General features: G+C 45.4%; 1 protein-coding gene across 1 annotated transcript in view; it reads left to right on the top strand.

Annotated features, from left to right (window-relative positions):
• LOC146175884 (uncharacterized) overlaps positions 1-24,479 on the top strand; it is a 56,501-nt gene extending 32,022 nt beyond the window's left edge. Inside the window, exons 22-31 of the mRNA XM_084582249.1 lie at positions 263-403; positions 1,232-1,330; positions 3,551-3,724; positions 4,406-4,504; positions 5,774-5,974; positions 6,713-6,921; positions 14,184-14,253; positions 15,696-15,801; positions 16,493-16,656; positions 20,309-24,479. Coding sequence (XP_084438375.1) covers positions 263-403; positions 1,232-1,330; positions 3,551-3,724; positions 4,406-4,504; positions 5,774-5,974; positions 6,713-6,921; positions 14,184-14,253; positions 15,696-15,801; positions 16,493-16,656; positions 20,309-20,713 — 1,668 coding nt within the window. The 3' untranslated portion in view covers positions 20,714-24,479. The remainder of the gene's footprint in view (positions 1-262; positions 404-1,231; positions 1,331-3,550; positions 3,725-4,405; positions 4,505-5,773; positions 5,975-6,712; positions 6,922-14,183; positions 14,254-15,695; positions 15,802-16,492; positions 16,657-20,308) is intronic.
• The last annotated feature ends 1,020 nt before the right edge of the window (positions 24,480-25,499 follow it).

Raw genomic sequence — 25,499 nt, 5'->3', positions numbered from 1 at the left:
ATGGTCTCTCGAGGTATGCCTTAACGAGGTTTCGCGCGAACCATTTGTAAGTTACATCAGAGGCATATGCATTAAAAAGTTTTGAACCAATCGGAGGTCGTGGTACAACAGTGCAACTACGGTATGGCCCGTGATATTGACGCTGCCCCTAAAATTAGTAGCACCTAAGGAGTGTAGCTTCATTTTTTTTTTTTTTTCCCCTTTTTCGTTTTTTCTAAGCCATGCCTGTAGTGTTTCTGCTAATCTGCCGATGTCTCCCCAGAATGGCTGCTTGGAGGAGGAAGCGTGGCGCCTGCGAAGCCAGCTGCAAGCATTGCAGGAGCACACGGCCTCCCTCCAGGGCAGAGCAACCAGCGGGGAACAGCGCCACCTCGGTCTGCAGGCTCAGCACGCCCAGCTTCAGGTGTGCACATGCAGGCCACTCTGTAATGTCTCAAACTGGGTTGTGTGGAACCCCCACGCTCCTTGCAACGCTTCTTGGATTCCCTAAGCACCTAAATCAGTGCAGCCTTAAAGGACCCCTGAAATGCTACTTGTGGTAATACTCTAATGGAAGAAATCCATAGAGGTGGCACTTATATGAGTATTGAAGTCAAATTTGAAAGCTTTTCATGGAGCGTATAATTTACAAGTAATTTTTTTTAAATGCTCCTGGCGACTGCTCGCTACCAATTGGGGCAACTTATCCCTGCGTGCACCACGCGCTAACCTTCTATGTGATGTTGCACGCCTGCTCATTGGACGCTCCTAAGTTGTGTGGATGGGCGTCACGGCTTGTTTCCTTCTTTTTTCTTGTGCGCTGTAGTGGGCTGAGTTGAGGAGGGAGAAGAGGAGCATCAGTTTTTGTTGCCCATATCTTCAGTGCTAGTAAAGGTAGCTTAAAATTTTTTTTTGTTCAGGGAACGATGCGTAGGATATTTATTGCTTATGCACATTTTATGGTTTTCGTAAATAGCTTTGCATGGGCCTTTTAACGTGCAAAAATTCATTCAAATATTGCAGCTAAGTTCATCACTGCTTTTTTTTTTTTTTCATAGCTGTTCAGGCTAATGTTTAAATGACATTTGTATGTGTGGGTATTTCTTATGTATGTCTATGTTGTCTACCCAGTTAGGAGCGGACATGCCTGTACTTTATGGTAAGAAGCAAGTGAATCTAAAACCGTGGAAGTTTGGATGTGCAAAATGCATCACTGAGGAAACTCAGATGCGGCTTCTACTTGCTTGCTCAGGTGGAGGCTGCCTACCTGGGATCGCAGCATACGGCCCTGCAGCAGAAAGTCACGGAGCTCCAGGAACAGCTGCTGAAGGCAGAAACCCAGCGAGATCAGGTACGGCTGTGGGATGCAGGCAGTGACTCCACTCTGTCTTTTGGTTTGTTTGTTTTTTCCTCTTCTTTTTGGCGCATAAGCAACTAAGGCTATAAGCGCTAAGAACAAGGTTTGATTTTACTTTTTGGATAAGGACTAATCTTTTTAGGAGCATTTAGGAAAAACCAAAAATTTGTTTTTATTTGCACCTATGCTGACATCAAATTGTTTTTTCTCTCTCTCTTTCTCTGCTGTGATAATAACTGGCTCAGATGTTAAGGGGGGACGCGACCTTTGAAAACCGAAAAATCGCGAAAAAGTCGATTTTTGGAAGATTATATATTCCGGTAGTATGTCTTATAAACTACCATTTCTGTAATTATCAATGCCCAACTCGCCGTAGAAATACGCGAAATTAATTATTTAACAAGCGGCGGCAGCGGCGGAGCAGCGAGCAAGCGCCGAAAATTCCTAAAATTCCCAAACTTCGCGCGCGCACCATTCCTCCCCCGCCGATCTGAGCGCCGCCATCTTGGTCTTGTTTTGTTTGTGAATTCTTGCGCTTTCTTTTGCCACCCTCGGCGGCGGCGACGGCGGCGCGGTCGAGGCGTGGCTTGCTACCGATTGAGAGCCTCGTGGCGGCTTTCAAGTTTCCCGCGCTCGAATTCAAGGCTGCGATTGGGCAAAGCGCGCGCTCCGCGAGAACGCGGGGGATCGGGCGACTACTATTGGCTGCTGCGGCCGCTGACGCGTCGGTCTCCGCCTCCCCGCGTCGTCTGCTACGGCTCTTTGTTTGCTGTCGTTGTTGGCTGCCTCGAGGTGCGACACGCATTCAGTGCAGACTTGGCTAGCTTTTTTTTTTTTATTATTATTGTTTCGGCGCTTATGCCGGGAAGTACCTTGTCGCGTTTGGGCCGCTCCTTGTTCCTCCGGCGAGATGCCGCGATAGATAAACGGGGAAACCGCTTGCTGCGTCTGCGCCGTCTACCGTGCTAGGGCGAAATGCCGCGGGGGAATCGGGAATGCCGATTGTCGTGGCTTGCAGAGCTCAGGATCGACGGATCTCAGCATGTGGAAAGTGGTCCGCGGCACCAAGGCGTTCGCTGTAGCTGATCGGCTAGTCGCACAGATGTTCGCTGTAGCCGAGATCGACGGAGCGCCATAGCCCTAATGTATATTTTGACGGCCGCACCGGACTTGTTCGTGATAATTGCGAGTGTTCGTCTTAAGTGGGGCCGTTATAAGTGGGCTCGACTGTACCTGAATAAATTTTTGAGGGCAAGGCAAGCCCATGTATTCAAAATATTATGTCTGGAATTTGTCATAATTAATTTGGTTAATCAACATAGGTCTAATTGATAACAAAAAAAAAATCCAATTCTATGCTATTTTTCAGCAAGAAAATTTTGAAAAAGGGCTTTGTCTTGCCCTGAGGAACCTATCTAGGAATCAGAATGACAAATTGCACAATGTCAGTGCCTTTCACAATTTCTCCAGGCTTGATATAAAGGACCTATTCGAACCAGTTTGATATGCTTCTGTAACTTGAGAACTAGCGTGTACAAGTCTATGAAACTTGGTGGTTTTTCATTTGTTAATGTCATGAGCCTGTCTTGAAAATTTCATCATGATAACTTGAGAAACAAAAAAGTTATTGTTCTCTCAACCTTTGAGAGCCGTTTTCTCAGAATCAATTTTTTGCACGGTGTGGCTGCTAGGGAAAGTCATAGCTCAAGAACCGCTTATTGGATTTTCATGAGGTTTTTTTTGTTATATACCTAAGTAAAATTCTGAGGGCAAGACAATTCATTTTTTTTTCAAAATATTTCATGTGTAATTAGGGGCAGTCAATTAAAATATCGTTAAGTCAGGTGTAAATTTGAGCACTAAATTTGGGGCTGTACTAAAATTTTTCAGAGAGGAAATTTGGAAAAAGGGAATTGTCTTGCCCTGGGGAAACTATCCAGGAATGACCATAACAAATTTCACACTACTAGCACATTTTGCAAATTCTCCAGGCCTGCCCCTAGGGACCTATGTAAACTATCTTGATATACTCCTCTAACTTGAGAACCGATGAGCCCAGCTCTATGAAACTTGGTAGTTCTTCAAATGTGTGTACTATGAGCATACCCTGAAAATTTCATTCAAATACCTCAAGAAATAAAAAAGTTGGTGTTCAAGGGTAGCCTCCCCCCTTAAGCATTTGCATAAAAGCATGGTCAATCTTTTTCTCCACAGCTCTCCGTGGAGAAAGCAGAACAGTCCCAGAGCCGGGAGGCCCTCATGCGGGACCACCAGGTGCTGGAAAAACTGCACGAGCAGCTGTCTGCGGACTACCAGGCTCTGGCGTCAAATCTGAGCTGCGTCAAGGCCTCGTGCAAGCTGCTCAAGCAGGAGAATGCTAGCCTTAAGGTGAGGAGACCAACTGGACAAGGAGATTGCTGCGCTGCTCTTCCATCCTTCGCCACATTGTCCTGCACCCAGCAGTCTCCTATGTTGGTTCTTGCACCTACGTGATACACTATTGATCACTCTACATGATACTGTCTGCAGCTAGGTTTGTAGTGCATGGCTCAGGAAGTGGTTTGCTCTTGCATCAAGTCCATTGTGTCTTCCGCCTGTCTGTCATCATACAGAATGATTGCAAATGGTTTTTAAATGGATAAGGTGCAAACTCTGAACAGCTTTGAAGGCGTGCCAAGCGCTTTTTTACACCTAATGGCACTTTGCTTGCGCTATGAGTTCAGTTTTAATACAGGTGTGTCCTCAGTGAATGTCTTTGTACCTTACTTCATTCCTCTCTTTTCCCTTACACCCCCTCTTTCCCTCCCCAAGCATATGGAGAACCTGATCACACCACCTTCTGGTTATCTTCCTTTTCTTTCAGTAATCCCTCTGCCTCTTCACATTTTGTTTCTGTTTTACCAGACATCAGTTATGCATCAGAAGATGCACAAATGCTTTCTTGCTGGTCAGATTTTTTTTTTTTTTTTTTTTTTTTTATAGTACAGCAGTGGGCCATTCGTCATGCTTGATGACAAAAAGTTGGGAAGCTTCTCAGGCTCTTGTTGTGCGCCCCTGCTGGTCTTGCAGGAGCAACTGGAAGATGCTGCCCTTTCGGGTGAAGTGCTCCGACTGGCCCAAGATGAGCCAGTGACAAAGAACCTGCGCTCTGAGAATGCCAAGTTAAAGGTGGGTGTGCCATGCATTGCACTTTGTAAGGCATCGTGGCATGTTGGGCTGAGCGAGTCCGCTGTGATCGCGACGACCCCCTTCGTGGCGGAATGTGGGAAGCATCCTTCCATCCTGCAGCCATTCTGCAGATTCAGCCTCTGAACTTGCGAGCAGCGGAGGTATTCGTGCTCGGGAGAGTGAAGGGATAGAGTGACAAAGCATGTGCATTCCGACATTATTTATTGCACTTGCAAAATATTATACGGTATGCGCCGTCTGACTATAACATCAACAGAGTTTTCTGTGAAGGGGTGGTGGCTGTGGTCGTCGGCCATATAGTGGCGGAGAGGGAAAACTTTTATCTCCACATCTTTTCACTCCATCACAATAACCACTCAGTCAGGTATCGTAGGTATGGTGGTGTGAATAAACAGGTGACAGAAGCATTCAGCAGCTGACAGCTGTTCTTGTCAGGTGTGCTGCTATAAAATCTCCATCCTTGTCTTTACAGCTTAAGTTCATCGTATGAACGCGACCATGGAAAATCTCATGGCTTTCTGCGTCTTGCATTGAAGCAAAAATTTGTTCTTTCAAAATGAACCAGTTAACAGACAGCACTGCACTGTGTTTTTGTTTTTTTATCGAAACAGAAAGGAAAAAAGATGTGGCATATGCTGTCCACATTTGCTGTTTTGCTTGTGTTCTCTGTCTTTCGTTTGCTTGCTTTATTATTATTTCCCTAGTGAAAAAAACCTTATGAGTCACAATAACCTTCTTATACCAAACTGATACTAAACTTGTACAATCTCATATCATCTCATACAATTATCATTCATAATATGAGAAATGAGATTGTATGAGATTTGTATGAGATTAGTATGAGTTCAGTATGAGAAATTTGTATGAGGTTATGGTGACTCATGCGGTTTTTTCTCTAGGTTTTTTTTTTGTAGCAGGAAATTTTATGTTGTGCCGTTTGTATTATTATATGTTTGCCTTGATGGCACCTCCCACAATTCTACTGATGATGTCCACTGTGCCACTGTGCTCAGGCTTGTACTTGGGCCTCCTCCATAAATTTGGTCAATTCTTGTTGACTAATATTGCTCGAAGTGCATGTATCGTTATTACACAAGCATTTGGAGAATGCTTTCCTTAAGTGTAGTGTTTGCATTGATGCAGGTATTGTCACATGCATCAGATAAAAAGTGAACAGAACAAGTATGGTGACATGGCTTTAAAACAAAACTCAAAATGCCCTTTGGCCCTGCTTGTATGAACATTCAGGAGGAGCTAAGCGCTGCGCGTCAGGCTGAGGAGAAACTGCGCACCGAATTGGAGGCCCTCAGGAGCCAGCACCGGGCACTGAAGGAGTCGCACAGCAACCTGCGCGTGGACCATGGCCGCCTGCGCGGTGACCTTGAAGAAAGCCGCAGCGACCTTGTAGCAGCACGGTTGGACCTTTCAAGGCTGGTAGCCAGCTATGAGGCAAGTGGATGCTATAAGGGTGCAAACTTGCTTGCATGGATCGTTTTTTGTAGTCTTAAAGTGTAGTCATTATCAGTGAGAGAGACACCCACAGCAGGTCAAAATCTCATTTGGTGGTCTTCTCTTTTGCTCCTTGCTCTAAACAGCAGGCAGTCCATGCCAGTGAATTTCCCACTTTCATTGCTCTACACAGGACACTCTTAGCTCGGTTTCGTTTTCTTGATGTATTCTGGAATCTTGGTTGGCCAACGGCAGTTTGTTTTGTGTATCTGTGCGCCTCATAAAGCAAAAGCATGAGAAACCCAAGCTGCAACTCCACAAAAGTAGGTAAAATGAGAGCTACATTGAAATGAACATTTGTGAGACAACCTTGAATAATTTAAGGTGCACGGGCTCATTTAAGGCACGAAATTCTATATCGACGAGCATCTACAAAACATTGCTGGATATGCTTTTTAGGATATGTTCTACAAAGTCAATGACCGTCTAAAAGCTTGAAAATTAAGTGAGTTGGATTGTCCCTTTCACTGAGTGTTACTGTTGGCTTGTGCGTGCAGAAGTTGGTAAGGCCTTTATTGAGTAGTCAGGCCATTAGATCACTCGCTGTGCTTCGCTTGGATCCCTCCCTCTGTTCTTTTGTATGCAGCCTGTCGTGCAACTCAAGATGTAGGAAGTTTACGACTTTATGAAAGTGCGAGGAATTAACTAGGAGAGTTTTGTCCCACTGTTTGTTTGCAGGTGCTCGCACAGGCGCAAGGAGAACTGCAAGATGAGAGGCGGAGACTCTTATCTGGGATTTCCTCGCTGCTGAGCCGCTGCCGAAGTGTCCTTCCCGAGTCTTCGCTGCCGGGCGGCGTGCAGGAGGACAGGGTCCTGCTGCGGGAGCTGGAGGCACTCAGGGACGACCTGGAGGGGCGCCTGCGAGACTATGCTCGCAAGCTGGACGGGTGAGTACAAGTTCCTGCTCTTGGTAGCACATGCGTTTTGAGCCCAAATTGTCATCGGCATCTTTTTCTTTGTCAGGAGCATTCTTTTTAGTTTTTTTTTTTTTTCCCCTCTTGTTTATTCTCAGGGCCAGCTATGAGAGAAGCTGTAGAAGTCAGTTGGTGGTGTTGGAAGCAAAGCAAACGCAACTGAAAGTTAACATTGAAAGATGAAAACATGAAAAAATAAATTGTGTTCGGATGCAGAGGCTTCAGTTCCATGTACACGTCGGTTGCGCTCTGTCACTTTGACATGTAACTACTATTACATTCAACATTGTGCTGTTAAATTCTCAACGTCAAAATTGATAGCTGCGTGTTTTGTTAGTTTATTATGATTATTTGTTATTTCAGCAAAGAAACCTTGTGAAAACTGTTGTTTTAATATAATGCTTTGGTGGCTTGGCCCATGACTGTTATTTCTCTCCACTAATATAGTAGGATCTCGGTGATACGAACTCTGCTGATACGAAATTCGGTGTGATACGAATTCATAAAATACCCCGGCCGAATTGCATTGCATTCAGTGGGCAAAAAATCGGATGTTCCGAACACTTTTTCTTTTCGCTACGGGTGATACGAACTTCGGTATCACGACCGGTCGAGGCCCACGCGCACACGCACAGCAAGAAAAGCGTGCGCAGCGGCGCAGCACTGATAGCACGGATCACGCACACGCGCGCGAAAGAAGAAAAAAAAAATTACAGCGGGAAAAAACCGGCTTGGCAACCCGCGGCAGCAGCGAAGTTGGCGAAGGAAGGCGGCGATATCTTGCCCCCCCCCCCCCCCCTCCCTCCCGCTCTCTCTCTTTCTCTCCCCTCCCCCCGCATTTTGTTGTTTTTTTTTTTTTTTTTTTTTTTTTTTAGTTGTGCGCACGGCCTTGCGACACACTCCACATTTCTCCGCCGCCCCGCAGGCCATGCTCTTCCGCTTTCCAGAGTCTCCGCTGCAGCGGCAACACGTTGCTGCATGTTGCTTCGTTTTCTCGTTTGTTGAGGCTGACACCGCGTTGATAGCGCGTCGTTTTGTGATCATCTCGGCAACGCGAAAAGGTACATCGTACTGCAATGTCACGGAAGAGAAAGGCACTGACCTTTAAAGACAAATTGGAAATTTTAAATAAGGTGGACAAAGAGCCCAAGAAAAGGCGCACTGACATGGCCAAGGAGCTAGGCCTGCCGCTGTCAACGTTGTCAACGATCGTTGGTCAGCGCGACCAAATTATGCAGAATGTGCAGCACTTCGCGATGAATTCTAAAGAAGCCAAAACTGCCCACCATGTGAAGTTGGAAGAGGTTCTTCTAACGTGGTTCAGAGAGGTCACGGCGGCCAGCGTCAACATCGACGGAAAAGTGCTTCATGAGAAGGCAGCGGACATCGCACTCACACTTGGAATTGGTGACTTTCAGGCCTCCGGTGGATAGATTCACCGGTTCAAGGTGCGTCATAATCTTTCCTACAAGACCGTTTGTGGCGAAGGAAAAAAAGTCGACGCCTCCGCCGTGGAAGACTGGATGACAACCACACTGCCGTCTTACATAGCGGGATATGAGGCACATGATGTTTTTAATGTAGATGAAGCAGGGCTGTTTTACAATCTCCAGCCCGAAAAAAGTTTGTGCTTTAAAGGCGATGCCTGCCGGGACGAACAAAAGAGCAAACAACGTATCACAGTTTTGTTTTGTTGCAACGCCGACGGATCGGAAAAGATGCCGCTGACAGTCATTGGCAAATATCAAAAGCCCCGATGCTTTAAGGCAGCCGGTTGATTGCCCTGCGTCTACAAGGCGAACAAAAAAGCATGGATGACGTCTTCTTTGTTTATGGAATTCGTCACATACCTCGACCGCAAGGTGTCTTGCCACAACAGAAAAATAGTTTTGCTGCTGGACCAGTGCACCGCCCATCCAAAACAAATGACACTACAGAGTGTTAAGGTGGTGCTCCTGCCCCCGTCATTTGCAACCACTGGATGCTGGGATTACAGTTGAATCCCGCTATAACGAAATTCACGGTGCACGAAAAAAAATTCGTTCTCGCGGAACTTCGTTATCGCAAAAATTTGACGTGAAACGCAGAAAGAATTGCCCAAGCAGCAGCAAAGGCGTTTAATGCCAAAAATCTGTAAGCTTGGTTTGCTTACGCTTCACGGCGAGCAACGCCGTCACGCGATTTTCGCACTCGGTCAGCAAACCCATTGCAACATCGTCGTCTCGGACAGCAACGAAATTCCTGATGACATCAAAAGCGTCCATCACCTGTACGGCGGTTGCCGCAGCCGGCGCTTCCTGTACGTCGTCGTCTTCTTCATCGGAAGAGTCCTTATCATTCCGGGCAGCTTTTATGATCTGCTCATCACTCACATCTTCGTGAACAACAACACAAGCGTCAGCGCCGATGTATTCGTCGAGCTCGAGATTAGGCGGCACGGTTCCTATTTCTCCCAGCGTTTTCCAGGCGGCCGCGATCCCCGGAGCCGGTGACGCCTCTTCGTCGTCGTCTGTAACGCCTGGTGTTAGGCCAGCAGAGTGTACGGGTTGACCTTCGGCAAATCCGGCGTGCCTGAAACAGTTCACAATTACTGAGCGCCCCAGTGTGCTTCAGGCAGCAGACATAATCTGCAGTGCCACGTACAAGTCCACCTTCGTGTCTCGGCCGGTTTCAGTGTTAAAAAGCAGCCGCTGAATTAACCTCCCGCGGTAAGCGCGCTTCAGGCTAAGAATCACGCCCTGATCGAGAGGCTGTAAGACAGACGTGCAATTGGGAGGGAAAAACCTCAGCTCCGTGTTAGTGAGCTTGACTTCGTCGGAGTGATGCGCTGAACAATTGTCCAAAAGCAAGCAAACTTTACGGCCCTGCCGCTTCATGTCGCGGTCGAATGCCATCATCCACTCGGTGAAAATAGCGCGGGTCATCCATGACTTGTTGTTCGCCTTGTACTGCACAGGTAGGCTACGAGTTCCCTTAAAACAGCGCGGCTTGGCACTTTTGCCTATGACTAACGGCGGACGCTTGTCCGAGCCATCCATGTTTGTGCAAAGCAGCACTGTGATGCGTTTTTTGCTGTGTTTGCCGCCGTGACAGCGCTGCCCCTTGAAGTCGAGCGTCCTAGCCGGCAACATCTCGTAGAATAGCCCGGTCTCGTCGGCGTTGTAAATGTCTGCAGGCGCGAAGTTGCTTAAAATTCCGGCCATGTTACTCGCCTTCCAAGCAGCTGCTCCGTCCACGTCTGGTGACATTGACTCGCCGCACAACACTTTTCCAACGATGTTATGGCGGGCCTTGAAACGGTTTAGCCAGCCAATGCTGGCTTTAAAATCATCAATGCCAAGTAGGCATGCATAGTTCAAGGCTTTCTGCTGGACGATGCTTCCGGACAGGGGGACGTTGCTGGCTCGTGCTTCCACAAACCACGCATGCACTGCTTTGTCCAACTCTTCATAGGCAACCTGCAATGGAGTTTGCTGAGACATGTGGCGCCACCTGGCGGCCGACGGGAGCTAATACTGAGTCGGCGCAGGAGCTGACGCCGTATATGTTGCGGCCGCTGTGTTCTTTCTGCGTTCGCGTTTTGTTATCCCAGTGAGTGTGATTTACTCATTTAGTGACTTCAGTGGTCTCGTGCGATGCTTCGACTACTACGGATGTGAACAAGAATAAAAATAAGCGCAAGGGCGGCGAGAAAGATTACCACAATCACGAAGGAGACCTAAGCGTACCGCTTGCTGGGAGAACCTGGGTTGAATGATGAGAGAAGGAGATATTGGCTGCGAGAGAGTAATGTAACTGAAATTTGTTTTGTTATGGGGCCATTGGCGTACAGACGCCAAGAAGCTAAAATAAGACGATTGCCCGTGAGAGGAGGAAACGGTATAAACTTCTGACTCTGGGAGTCGCACGCTGGTTGGGGCACACTACTCAGTACGCGCTGTAAAATTTGGCGTGTACTGGCATATGCTGTGCAAGATCGAGTGGCATACGTCCAGAAAATCAACAAAGCCGTGCAGCCGCAGCATCGTATTCCAGCCGCATTTCAACGGAGGCGAAATAAAAAAAAAGATGTTCGTGGATCTGTGAACCGGATTTCTAATGCGGTGTCTATTCGGAACCACAAAGCCAAAATATCTTCAAAACTTCCAATTACAGATTTCAATAAGCATATTTATCTGCAAATTAGTTCTTAAGGTGCTGAAAAAGTTGAAGTGGCGGAGTGTAGAGGCCCGTGATACTGTGTACGCTGAGAATGGAACTTCGTTCTATTGTTCCGCGCCAAATTTTTCTTTCACCGACTGCTTAAGCAAATCAAGAGTCTCTTGTCTCAGACGATAGAATATTTCATCATTAGTAACAACAGTAAAAAATTCTAACTCTTAACTACCTCCGTTACGAAAGCTTTGCCGTTGAGCCAGCATTTCCCGCCGGCTTTCCCCAAGCTTGAGGTACGGAGATACAAAATGCATGCCAGTTATTGTTGTTGTTCAGGGCTTTATTTTTCCAACGGTGTAGGAGGCCCCCTACTCCCCGCCCCCGGCACGCACAGTTTTCGTTGATGACGCACGCTATAACCGCACAGTGCTTGCAATCGCCACGACATCCGTAGCGGGTACCGCACCATGCCTCCTGTAACTTCCGCGGCACTGTCGAAAGGTGCACCACGAACAAAAGTGTTCGTCATGGTATTAAACTTTAAAGCAAAACCGCGAGGAAATTATTATGCTGTTGTAATCAAACACCAAGAACAAAAAAAAAAAAAAAGAAGAAACGGCGATCAATCTCTTCTCAGGTTCTCTCTGCACTTTCAATGTTTGGGTATGAGGTGTGAACGCAATAGGTGAATGAAAAGCTAGTTTACAACATTTTTCATTCATTTAATTATTTCTTAATTCATCATCACATATCCGACTAATGCCCTGAGAGAATAAATTTCGTTAAAAAAAATTCCGTCTACTCACGCGACATTCAAAGCTGTGCGCGCGGGTGTTCCGTCGCGAGCGGCGCGCACTTCGCGGTGATGTCGACACCGTTCACGTTTTAAACATGAGCATTCTCGAACAGGCGGTGTCCTTTCGTCAGTATTGGTTTTCGGAAGTAGCTCTCAAGACATTCGATTGCCTTAAAACTGCAGAAAATGAGAGCCGAGATGCTTCTAGCCATACAACGCGAACGCAACCCGACCGCGCCAGCCTACTCAGATTACTCGGCGCCGCCGTTGGCGGCGCTGAACACTGCGCTCCACTAGCGCCGCCTGGCCACTGCAGGTTGCCTATGGAGGGGCCGCGTCACCTTTTTGTGCTTCGAGGATGTGCCTGAAGCAAGTGCCATTCTCACGCTGTCCTTATTGCCTAGAATCGTTGACAGCGAACTTGCAGGAATTCCGAAGTCTTCAGCAATTGCCGCTTTCTTCCTTCCGCTTTCTGCTTGGGCGATTATTTGAGCTTTTTGCTCAAGGGAAAGAGTTTTGCGTTTTTTCACTTGCGTTGCCATCGTGTCCTGCGGATGAAAACTCGTCGTTGTCGAAGAGAAAGGCAGCGAGTGAACAACGCGACCACGACACAAAGCCAAAATGGCGGAACTGCAATCACGTGATTTCATGCTTAATGTGGCTTTGGATTTGACTTGGACTTCTCGCCAATAAAACTAGTTTCGGTTTCGATTTTGAACGCGAAAATTTCGTTGAAGCGGAAACGCTCTGCAAAAATGGTTCGTTGTGCAGAGAAATTTAGGCCATTAATTCTTATAGGATACTCGCGGGGAATAAAAAATTATTCGTTGTCGCGGAAATTTCGTTGTGGCGGTATTCGTTGTGGCGGGATTCAACTGTATAAGGAATGTTAAGCACCATTTCAAAGCTTTGTTGGTGCGCCGCCTCCTCACGAAGATTGAAAGGAAGGACGCGAATCTCCAGATCACTCTTCTGGACGCTGTGCATTTTTTTGCAATTGCCTGGGATTGCATCATTCCTACGACCATCGCCAGTTGTTTCGCGAAGTGTGGGGTTTTCAAATCTGCTGTGGCTACTGCCTCGCAAGTGCCAGACCCGATTCCCATCGATGTCTGGAATCAACTTGACGTCGACTGTTGCGTTGATGATTTCGTCACCGCGGACGATGACCTCGCCACCTGTGGTCTCCGCACGGTTGAAGATATTGCGGAGGAAGCGTCATCACAGCCTGGCATTCCATGCAGTGACGAAGATGACGACGACCAAAACATTGATGACCCACTGCCGACGGCAGCAGAAACGATGCACGCCATCGATGTTCTGCGGCGCGCCGTCACCTCCGAGTCTGTGCGGGAGAAGACAGCGGCCCAATTTTTCAGTTTTCAAAACTCTCTGTTATCAGATCTTGCGGAAAAGAAGGTGCAGAAGGATATACGTGATTTCTTTCAATGAAAATAAATATTTCGTACCTGTTGGAAGGCTTGAAAACGAATTTTGCTCGTTTTTTGGTGATACGAAATTTCGGGTGATACGAAAATTTTCGTCTCCCTTTGAATTTCGTATCACCGAGATTCTACTGTACTTAGAGACGTTCAAGCTGCGAACAGCGGCAATGCTAGGTATCTCTACAAAAGCGACGTTGAAGAGGCTGGAGAGAGGGGGGAATGGGAATGTAAATTTTACTTGGAATCGTATCTCATCAAAATTTAAAAATCTGGTTTAGCCTGGTTAGAGCAATGGTAATGTGCAAAAGCTGTTTGCATTACCCGCGCCACGACACGTAGACTGCGACGCCACGACCTGGCAGGCCGGTCGGGAGTAAAGCTGCCCATGCCACTCGAGTCATGCCACTCGGAGCATTGCCTTCCAAGTATAAACAATCTGTAAAAGTCTCAGCCAGGAAGTGTTCAAAGTGTGTGTGGAAAATTTAAAAGTCATATGGTAGCTATAGATAAATATGCATATCTCTCAAATTCTTGTCAAGTTTCACATTAGGGAGTGTCATAACTTTCCTTAGAATTTTTTCTTTGGTTCAGCCATAATGTGCTTCATATTTAATGCCTACGCCCATGGCACAAGTTTTATCACCTTCTCATTCCACTACGGCGTCTCTCATAGCCTGAGTCGCTTTGGGACGTTAAACCCCACAAACCAACCAACCATCATTTTTTCCAGGGAGAGCTACACTATCTCCCATGCTCTGTGCTGTTTTACCTGTGTTGGCCAAATATAGGCCCCAACAACTCAGCACCTTTACTTCTTTTTTTTTCTCTCTCATGCTTAGGAACTTGTCTCTGTCTAAGGAATCCTTGTCAAAGTCAAGGTCCGGCTACCTAAGCTGCAACGTGTCTCAGGTGAGTACAACAGTTCCTTATTTTGAACAGAAGAGCATTGCTTAAGTGGAACTTGAGAGTTTTTGGAACATATTGAAGCAATAATGATGTTGCATTTCGTAGAGTCGACCCTATCTGGATCGAAAACCTATTTTTTGAAATACTGAGTATTAAGTATTTAAAAGTAGTGATAATAAGGAAACCAAAGCTACCGAACAGCACTACCTGTAACAATGTTTTTGTACAACCATGGGCCAACCAGAAATTCGTGATTTCTGAGAATGTTTGGGAAGTTCGCGAACCACGTTCTCACTGTTATCACTGTTAGAACTATTTACAAATAATTAGTGTATTGAAAGATCAATGAGAATTGAACCAAATTAGCAAATGCTATTCAAAGACTAATCAATACTTCTAATATCCGCAAACCCTTACTTTTCGTTGTTGTTGACGTTGAAGGGTGCTTCTCAATATTTGTTTGTTGGTAGAATGTAAATAGCTACTGCTTTCTATTCGTCTGCCCGCCTTTTAGTTTAGTTTAGTTTAGCTTCCTTCGGTTACCTACATTTGGGGCATCATAATTATTGCAGACATTTGTCAGGACCCGCTTCTGGTATTCTGAATTTTTGGTGCCTCCTATTCCGGTCCGTTTGTTCTGGCATGATCCAAATTTTAAAACTCTGAGATACGACACATGTTACAGTTCTGTGAGAAATTTCTTCATCCCAAAGGTTTTTTATTTCTTTGCTGGATGGTAATTCTTTTCTGTGGCATCAAAACGCACATTGAAAAATATTTGCAAGTGAATTTATCAGTTATTAATTCATTTTGCTCACAACGCCGAGATGTTGATTCATTCTCATTCTCGTTAAAACATGCATAGGAACAATGTTTGCCATTAAATGCTTCGATTGTTTTATTTTTTCCACATAGTGATATTTTCTTATTATAGTGTTTATTTCTATTTGTGTAGCCCATCACTGATGCCAGATACAACCACTTTGGACTAGGTGCACCAAGTCTCTTTGTACTGGTGTTTTTGTGTTGTGAATAATTGAATATTTGTTATTATAATTATTATTTTAATTATTAAACTGAAAACATGTACAGCCACTACCTGCATTTTTCATAAGCAAACTACGATGCGTCAAGATGTTTTTTTTTTTTTTTGCACTGTTCCCTACTACATTGCCATTCACTTCCAGATGGTTATTCCTTCCTTCTGTCTCAGCCTTGACATCATGAGCTTTAATCTAGTAGCGGGCAAGTTCTTTAAGTCCAAATTCTCGAGTTACTAAATACATCTTCTGCTGTTCAACATCAGTATAGCCAAGAAGAGGCATGGAATCAAGTTTTACTTAGAGCAAAAATTTGATAAAGTGGCCGTCAGTGTCTCATTAAGCTTCCTGCTTAAATGCATATAATTTTAGGTGTGCTGTTCTTCTTGTTGATGTGGTGTGCAGATGAATGATGTCCTTGGAATGCCTCTGGGCTCCATTGGCAATGGGCTGTGCTCTCAAGGCCGCTTCCAGTCCGACTACAGTGACCTCAATGGCCGAAATCCCTGGGGTAAGGCTGTGTTTTGTTCTACGTGGCACAGAGGCTGATGCAGTTGAATCAGGTTTGTGCAAATATTTGATTATATTGAATTTTTGGTCGAATAACAAAGAACTTGTTCCTCACTTCCATCTGAATGTATCAAGCCTTCGAAATACTCTTAACGCTTCTGGAACACTTGCTTCACGTGGTTTCAGTTCAGAGTACAGTCGAACTTCATTATAACGAAGTATTACGAAGCGCGAAAATTTGTTCGTTATATCAGGTACTCGTTATAAAAGTGTGCGCCCGAATCCAATGCGCACGAAAATGGACAACGCTAAGGTGCGAAAATGCACAATTATTTAATTAAAACCTTGGTACTCTATTCTTGTTTTGGAGTTAGAGGTGTGAGTGAGATCTGGACGTTAAATCCAAATGGCTGTTGAAAGCGTGAAAAAAAAAAAAAATAAAAAATAAATGATTACAAAAGAGAAAAAAATTTTTAAAAAGGCACGAAAGATTCATTCAGACTCAACGTTAATCGTTTGCGGTGCTTCTTTTATGTGAGCATTGACAAACTATGGGAGGATTCCTTGGCACATATTGAAGACAGAGTTCCTTTAGGCAAAAGCAGTTTTAAAACCCCTGATCTAGAACAAGTTATGATGTGGTTTGGGCTCCACCCCATGCAGTGCTGTGATGCAAACTGTTTTGTCAACAGGGAGCACACAGGACGACCAGATACCTGTGCGGGACGTTGGACCCCTGTCGCAGTCGGCACGCTGCCATGACTCTTCTCCTGAAAGCAGCCTTGCCCCTTTCCCAAACTCATGTGCCCTTCAAGACACTCCGCCGACATGTTCAACACCTTTGAGCACACCAAAGGTGAGACTGCAATTGCAGCATTTTCCTCTGTTTGCCAAGCATGATTAATAATGTTTTGCTTGCTTACATTTCTAAAATGGAAGCTGTCGAAAGACAGTGTCTCTTGGTAATGACGTTTATTAGTTGTAGCTGTTAACTAGCATAACCATGAAAACCTGCATATAATATGAGCTGTAGTTTCAGGATGTCAGTAATGCTGGTCAAGTTCCGCAATCCAGCATGGTTCGAGAGACCCATAGGGGACTCCTGCAAGATGCTGACTGCTGATTTCAAGGTCTCGGCATGGGTAGGAACATTGCTTACCTCCCAGCAGCCACGAATTACAGTGCTAGTGCCAGTTCCTCTTCCAGTTATGCCCTACATTCTGGAGGCCGAACTATGAACAAAACCATTAGGGTAGGGGGGAAGGGGGGGGGGGGCGAGGTTACGTTGCAGAATGGAATGCTCAAAATGCGTTGGAGGGGTGTAGTTTGGTGTGAGCTTTATGGAGATTATATGCTGTACATGCGCATGCATGTGAGTGATCTGCCTTTAATGTACTTTTTCGCCTGCCCTGCCATTGCTGCTGCGAGCTTGTCACGCTGAATGTACCAGTGCTCATGTTCTGCGCGACCACCTTGTAGCAGCAGTTGAAAAGTAGGCGAAAAAGTGCATAAAGGCAGCTTGCTCACACTCATATGCACGCATGGCTTGCGACTTTCAGAAAGAACAGCACACATAACAAACAAACACTGTTCACATCCAGCGTGACCAGCTTGTAGCAGCAACGGCAAAGTGGGCGAAAAAGTGCATTAAAGGGAGTTTGCGAGAGCTCACGCTCATACGCGTACAGTGTATGCAACCTCACGAACAGTGTTTACCACAATGGTAAGAAAGTGTGAAATACACGACTGAACATTTGCACATCTTTTATTGAAAATCTGCACGTGAACTGAATCTATTCTAAAAATGGCACCATATTCGTGAAAATGCAAAATACATAAAATACTTGCAGTAACACCTCGTTGATATGTCTTCTTCTTATTATTTTTTTAATGCTGGAAAGAAACATATCTGGGAAAACATATGATCCGAGCTGCCTAATTTTAAAAATATTTAACTGCTGAATGAGGTACAAAGGTATTTAGGATTGAGGCTTTTACTGTATAAGTGTGTAGATTAGCATTTATAAACATCAAGTATGCACAGCTCCTTTTTTAGCTCTCGCAGAATTCAGTTCGCGTTTGCATTGCCCTATGCGCAGAAGAGATTTAGTAACAAATCTGATTCATAGAAGGCAATGACAAGCCAGGACCGCTTCCTTGGTTGTTTCTGGATGCTTTACTATCCTCACATCAACCTGGAGAAGCCATCACAGTTGCGGTGTTTTTGCCTATGCTGCATGCCCCAGAACCGACGTGCTCGTATGTAAGCACATAGTTGTACTAGTTATCAAATGGTTCATCGTTGTCCCCTGCAAATAAGCCACTACATTTCTCATGTTTCATCTCGAACGAATGCCTTTTATGTTGATTTGTTTCCGTTCTCTGATGCTTTGTCCCTTTGTCCCTTTGCACCTACACACTGCATGAAAGCAGTTGCGGCGGGTGAGCGCCAGTGATCAGTTTTTCATGTCGCTAGCACTCGTTAACACATGTCCGGTCGATCGCAAGACGTATTATACGACCGTAATTTGTCAAAACTTAGAGCATAGTAACTGGAAAATTGTGTTATTCGGAAACATATTAACCGGGGAAAAAAATATTGTAACTGTATAGAAGATGTTTTACTTCCTGCGATTTTGTACATATAAAACTGAAAATCTTATGAACAGGGAACATATTAACAAGGTTCATACATCATAGGCGAAAGCTCACTGAGTGCACTCACCTCGTGCCCGGTCACTGCCTCTCACAATGTAGTGGCTCTACTGCCTATTGAATTTGATTACTGTGTCGGTCCGAATTGTATCTGAACAAGCTTTCGAAGAGACGATGCACAGGCAGTATTGCCCAGAGTGAAACAGTGCCTTTTGGTGGCGCCTGGGAGTCTAAAAAGGCGTGGGCCAGCATCTGCTTTCTTCGTCTCACGTAGGAGTGGAGAGCGAGCCCCATCACACACGAAGGTTGTAAGCAGAGACTGTAGTGAGCCAGCATGCAAAGGATTAACGGTGCTAGATCATCGGTGCAAAACACGGAAGTGAAACCAAACGGGGGTGGCGTCACAAGATAGGGCCAGATTTAAAAAATTATGGACACACAACCCAATACTGCCATAACTCTGGTGCACCGACATGGTGACGTTACAAGCTCATGAAGGAACAGAACAGCACGGTAAAGCAACCGGAACCACAAGCTCTGTGCGGCGAAAGCAACACCACTGCCAACGCGGTAGGCGGCGCTCACAAACCATTCAAACGATGCAACGACAAGCGATGCAACATTCATTTCTCTCCCTTCTCTCACTGGAAGCCTGATGTTTATAGTGCTGAATAATAATGATACTGGAACTGCGAATTCAGGTGAAAATTCTTCAGATCTGCATGTAATACGAGGCTCAAATCTGACATGATAAAACCAGGGTAAAAACCTCGTATTATACGTGAGTTTTTTCGGTAATCAAAATGTATTTTGTCAGTGATGCGCGTGATCTTTGTAGAACTTGAGAATTACAGCTACAACCGATCCCAGATATATCGACCTTGAAGGGATTCGTGAAATAGTTTAGTATATAAAACACACCTACACATGAGCTCCTTTTTAATAAGCACACTTCCTGTAGTGTCGTGCTGCGCGTCGGCACATCACCTGCCACCTGTGAGGCATATATGAGCTCACCCATGCTCCAAGTGCTGTCTCGCTCCAAGTATTTATAAGGGAGGCTCACTAGAGGCACACATACTGCTTTGTGGGTACGAGCGTCGGAGCAGTGGAGCTCACGTTGCTCGTGTCTCGCGCCTCGTGGCACAAGTGCCGTAGGAGTGTGGGTTGCATCAAAGGTGCTGGGGGCAGTGTTTTGGGAAAGCAAAACCAATAATAAGAGGTCTGATTCTAAGTACTGATACACCACAAGTGCAACAATAAATTAAAGTTGGGGTACAGTTGATTTCTGCGTCACATTCAGCAGCGAAGCAAGCCACTGAGAGATACCGTAAGAATTCGGTCAGTTAAGTTGGCTTCATCGCATTACAACAGGGTCGCCTTATCTGGGAGGCAGGTTCATTAAGCCAAAAAGTAAAACCATTTCTGAGGCCGTATTTCTTAAGGTTTCTTTTGTCCACACCATTTTCATTTGTTGTTGTGGAAATACACCAAGACAATGCAGAGTTATGTCAGTGTTTGCTGTGGGAAAAGTGTGTGCATGTTGTCAAATTCGTCTGTTTAGGCTGCTGCCGCTAACAGGTTGTGGATATTAAGCATGCTCTGGTATCAGTACCTTTATTTATTTATTTGAAATACCCTAAAGGCCCAGTAGGGCATTACATGGGAGGGGGGGGGGGGGATATGGAAGCAGAGCAGGGTAAAACACAAACCGCAGCACTTTGCTGACCACCGTGGCTTTAGCAGAGGAAGCGTACATCACACACACAAAAAAATAAAGAAATGTCATTCAGAGTACCGTCGCTGATGAAATGGGCCAACATCTTTTCTCTCAAACCTGCCCTGTCTTGCAGCTACAACAAGCCAGCCCACTGCCAGTGTCGGTCTCCCCACATGTTACTGTCGAGAACCACACCACTGTGAATCTGGTGACACACGTCAATGCCTCAGAGCCGGCTGCCACATCTCCAGCCACCCCGGTGCAGACGCCACACGCCACTGCATCCACATCACACGGCTTCTCACGAGCGCCTGCCCTGCGGCACTCCATGTACTCGCGGCTGCGGGCGGGCGGAGTGCACAACTCTCCCGGTCTGCGTGCTCCGCTCAGGCTATGCACATCGCAGGAGAAATTGCTGCTCGACGATGCCACAGACCTGGACGCCTCACAGAGCACAACGACGACTGACCACGGTAGTCAGCCGGGCAGCCGGGAGAAACGAGCCAATGCCGTGTGGTATGAATATGGCTGTGTTTGAGTTGCGAGCCGGTGTCATGCCCGTGGTTCTGCTATGCCTTGTCTGCCTGCGTTGTGAAATCACTGAAGCCGGTTGTCTGACTGGAGTGTGCCTAGCACTTGCCGTCCAGTCAGTAGCATAGCTTCTCGTTATATTTATCAGTGACAGCAATTCGTGTCAGTACTAGGTGTGTGTAATTTAAAAAAAGAATTACAAAAGTGACATCAGCTAGTGTTCAGTGCATGGAGCCAAGGATATGCTAGAGCCGAAGTTTCTGGTTACTGAACTTGTTTAAGAAGGAGGATGAAAAGGGGAATGATACATCAAGGACTAAGAGCAACCGGTTAAGACATACACCAGTGGCCCTCGGTGGCAGTGAACACAAGCTTGGGGCACTGCATTTTGGGAAGTCTGAGAATGTGTTTGACTTTTCCTGCTACCAGTTGCTTCCATGTGCAGCTGCCTCAAAACATCTATGACATCACTGTTTCATACCAAAAAGTGCATTTTTAGTTTTTCTGAATCCTACTTCATGGCTCGGTGCTCATAGCTTTTGGCTTAACAAGATGTAAGCCCGTGTGTTAAATTGCAGTCTCACTTTTCATTCCTTGAAAAGGTGGCAGCACAGAAGAGACAATGGCTGAGACGAGACGACAAGGACGAGACAGAACTTTCAACAGCTTTATTGTGAATGATTTATGCGTACATATATATGCGTCTGTGCCGTTTTTGTTGCCTCATTTCATTCCTCGTCTCTTTTGTGCTGCCATCTTCTCCAGACATGTAACAACATGCTGAATTTGTCACTTCAATCAAATTCAATTCCCTGCACTGCTGCTCCAGTGACAGCACTGAACTGCTATCCTTGTCTGCTTGAGCCCTGCCGGAATGGCGCAGTGGTTACGGCGCTCAACTACTGTTCCAAGGACGCAGGATTGAATCCCTGCCTCGGCGGCCGCTTTTCAATGGAGACTAAAAGCAAGGCACTCGTGTGCTGTGCGTTGTCAGCGCATGTTAAAGAACCCCAGGTGATCAAAATTTCTGGAGCCCTACTATGGCGTCTCTCATAGTCTGAGTCGCTTTTGGACGTTAAACCCCACAAGCCAAACCTTGTCTGCTTGCCTCTTGAGTGTGCTGTCCGTCATGGGTGCTTTCATCCCATCTCGTAAGTGAAACTGCTGCCTGCAGCTTGCAGAAGAAAAGGGGACAGCTTAAGCTATCACTGCACATTTTTGAATGGACCGCAACATATATAAATGTGTTTTCCTTTCTAGAATTGAGCCCCGCCACGGTGGCACAGCAGTTAGGGCACTCGACTGTGAACCCAAGGAGGCTGGATCAAATGCCCGCCATGGCAGCCGCTTTTCGATGGAGGCAAAAAGCAAGGCAACCGTGTATGGGGCAATGTCAGTGCATGTTAAAGAAACCCGGATGGGTCAAAATTTCCGGAGCCCTCCACTACGGCATCCCTCATAGCATGAAGCCACTTTGGTGCATCAAACCCTATAGACTATAAACCTCAGAATTGGGCAGCAGCAAGCCTGTGTTGTTTTTTGTGCTATCAAAAAACTGAAAATTGTTGTTTTGAGGAAAGGTAAGGCACAGTATTTGTCTCCTGAATGCACCATAAGAGAAGGAAGGTAGGTTGGAGTGAAAGAAGAGAGAGAGGTGTAGTAATGCAGGGCAACCAAATAATTTTGACCGCCTGAGTACCTTAAGCATGCATTGACATCGCACAGCACATGAATGCTTTTTGCGTTTTACGTGCATCAAAATGCGGCCACCACAATTGGGTTCACTCTCAAGTACTCTGGCCCTGTATCAGAGTGTCCTAACCACTGTGCCATTGCGGTGGTTTATGAACATGAAATGCATGGCATTTGGCATAGTCCAAGGCCTTGGGTTTGATCTCAACCCCTACGGCTGCATTTCACAGAAGGCACAATGCGAAATACTATGCTCTTAAAGAACCCCAGGCTGTTGTGCTTAACCAGGAAGCTTGCACTATGATCTGTGTGTCACAGCCGAAAACTATTGCTTTGGTAAGCATGTAAATATCCATCGGTCAATCAAATGCGATAATTTGGTTCCCTCTGGCAGCATGCCAGGACAAAAGGGGGAGGTGTTATTGCTTCTGCTGGTTGGTACTCTGCAGGCATGCACCTTCACCATGTTCTCCAGTATCTGCAGGAAAAATATAAGTAAGGTGTGGCAAGGAATACAGCCGAGCTGAATGCATAGGTTGTGAACACTGAAAACCGAAGCACGACACTGTGCTCTTGCACTTGTTATGCGGTACTCCTGATCCAGCCACTCGTCAGATGCATGTAATCTGTCATCTCTTTGTTTTTCTATCTTTCATTTCTTCTTTATTTTCCCTTTTTACTGCTCTTTCCTTCCCTAGCACTAAAGAAGGCAGTGACATTCCCCATTTCGCTTATGTTTTGAGTCTATTAGTTTTGTTGTTTCAAATGGTTTTATACCCAAGTGTCTTTACAGTGATGTCATTGCAGCTGCAGAGACAAGTACACACATTGCATTAAAAGGTTTTTTTTGTGTAAGTATGTATGTACAGTAGAACCTCGATTATTTAACTTTCAGGGGACCATGCGAACCCATCGTATGGTTGGAACTGATGCATTTTCATTATAAACACACCTGCTAGTGGCTGCCGAAATTGATTGCAATTTTTTCTTTCCTTGCGCATTGTGAAAGCACTCTTTCATTCTGCTAGAATTAATGCTTTCTACCTGTGTGCTTTGAACTTTTTTTTTTTTTTTTTTCAATTAAGGCTTCAAAAAGGGGGTGTGCAAATTATGTGATTTTATGAACACACTGTAAGACTTTACAAGGACCAAAACACGCAGTATATAAATACGCTGATACATAGAGGTCAATCCCCGAACTCGTATCCTCACTGCCTCCCCATACACACACAAAAAAAAAGACGTGCTCCAAATTATATGTGTGCCTTCTCGCATCCCACCTACCTCATTGTACCCAGCACCTTAGTCTTTTTATGACATGATTGTGTACATGCAGCTCAAAGCAATAAATGCGCCACGATACAGTCACAAAGCTAGCAGTCACTGGCAAATGCAGGTAAAAAGTGATAATGAGCCATCGCTTCGTTCAGGGACATTCAGCCTACCAGTTGACTGTGTTGGATGAAGCTCGGCGGTGCTAGGCCTAACTTATTCCCCCTAATGCAGCATTGAAAATTACTTTCTAACGGTGCACGATTGATCATATAAAGAGCTAATCTTGTTACCACGAGCATAGTAACTTCATGCTGTCACAAACGTCAGATTGTTTCATAATGCCTTCATCATGAGCGCAGTGCATGCAAAAGCGGGCTAGGTGAGACGCACCATACACCAATGATCAGTGGCCTTGGATCGCACAAGCTGAGTTGGAGCCATCAGCAGAGCTGTCATTACAGGCTGTCATATGCTGGATCACATTTGTATGCACTTGTCCTCGTCCTGATTATGATTTGGAACCCCATGGATTTATGCGTCTTCCGCCATCACCTCACAGCTTTTGGCAACCGTTGCACGAAGCGAGGTGTGCGTAGTTTTTTTGTTGTGTAATCGAGATTTGTAGTATCTTTATGAGGGCTTCACCAGGTTTGCATTGATTTGTCGTAAAATGTGGGTTGTCATGTAAATAGGGTACGCATAATCGAGGTTCCACTGTATTACTAGGAAATGTAGCCTGAATTCCCTAGTTCAGGAAGAGAAAAAAAAAAGAAATGTAGGCTCTGAAACTTAAAACAAAAACAAGTTTCAGAGCCTACATTTCTTTTTTTTTTTCTCTTCCTGAACTAGGGAATTCAGGCTACATTTGCAAAGGTTTTTGTTATGTTTACATTTTCTGATGCTATTCTTAAAGCAGTTAGACCATGACACTGATTATATCAGATCTGTGCTTACCTGAACTAGTTGAGCGCTGTTTCTGAGCTGGAGAAATTTTTCGTTAGTTTTGAGGCAGCTGCATGGCTGTGCACTTTGTGGCCCGCTTGTGTGAACTACTTCTAAACTTAGTGCTGTTCATCCATGCCGTGTGGGTGATCTCTTTTCTGAAGAGTTGCTGAGTGACAAATGATGACAAGGCTGGTTCATGAGTCAACTACGAACACTAAACGATGTTGCCTCAGCCTTTGCTTTCAAAGCATGTTTTGCATTATTTGCTGCAGTCTGAAACGAGAAGGGCGTTGCTACTGGTTGAGTGCTACATGGAAGGAGCTGTGTGAAAAGATGCTGTTTATTGTAAAGAATTTTTCTTCTATTTCTCACATTGAGCAAGAACTTATGAACTATCCCACACAATATCAAAAACTGTGGCTTGCGATTTAAGTGCTTGAAAGTGTTTGTTGCTCTATTTTATTGTTGCTGTTAGGAGACATTTGTCAAAACGCATACATCGACTTAGAATCCGTGCGAATTGCGAAATATTCTGATTTTAAATATATATTTTGCATTTCTGCATACTGGTCCAAAGCTTGGAGCTTTAAAAGAAGCTTGAGGCTAAGCCGAGGATCGTGTGTTCAGTGTAGAGAAAGTATGTAAGGCCACTAAGGATTTTAGAGCATTAGAACCACACCCAGCAGCTAGCAATATTCTTGTGAAGAGGTCACAGTTCATTTATTTATTCTGGCGAGCTACATTTATCCTATTCCTATGCCATTCAGTGCATCATTTATATGTGTGGTCCGACGTTAACATATTTTACCAGTTCACATTTTGTCATGGTTCACTCGTTTACAGGCAGTATGTTTTTTATGGTACAGAGGCGTTAAGCAAGC

Source organism: Amblyomma maculatum, chromosome 10 (assembly GCF_055883805.1).
Source record: "Amblyomma maculatum isolate TAMU_Amacu chromosome 10, ASM5588380v1, whole genome shotgun sequence".
Taxonomy (NCBI): domain Eukaryota; kingdom Metazoa; phylum Arthropoda; class Arachnida; order Ixodida; family Ixodidae; genus Amblyomma; species Amblyomma maculatum.
This window is presented reverse-complemented; position numbering and strand designations above follow the sequence as displayed.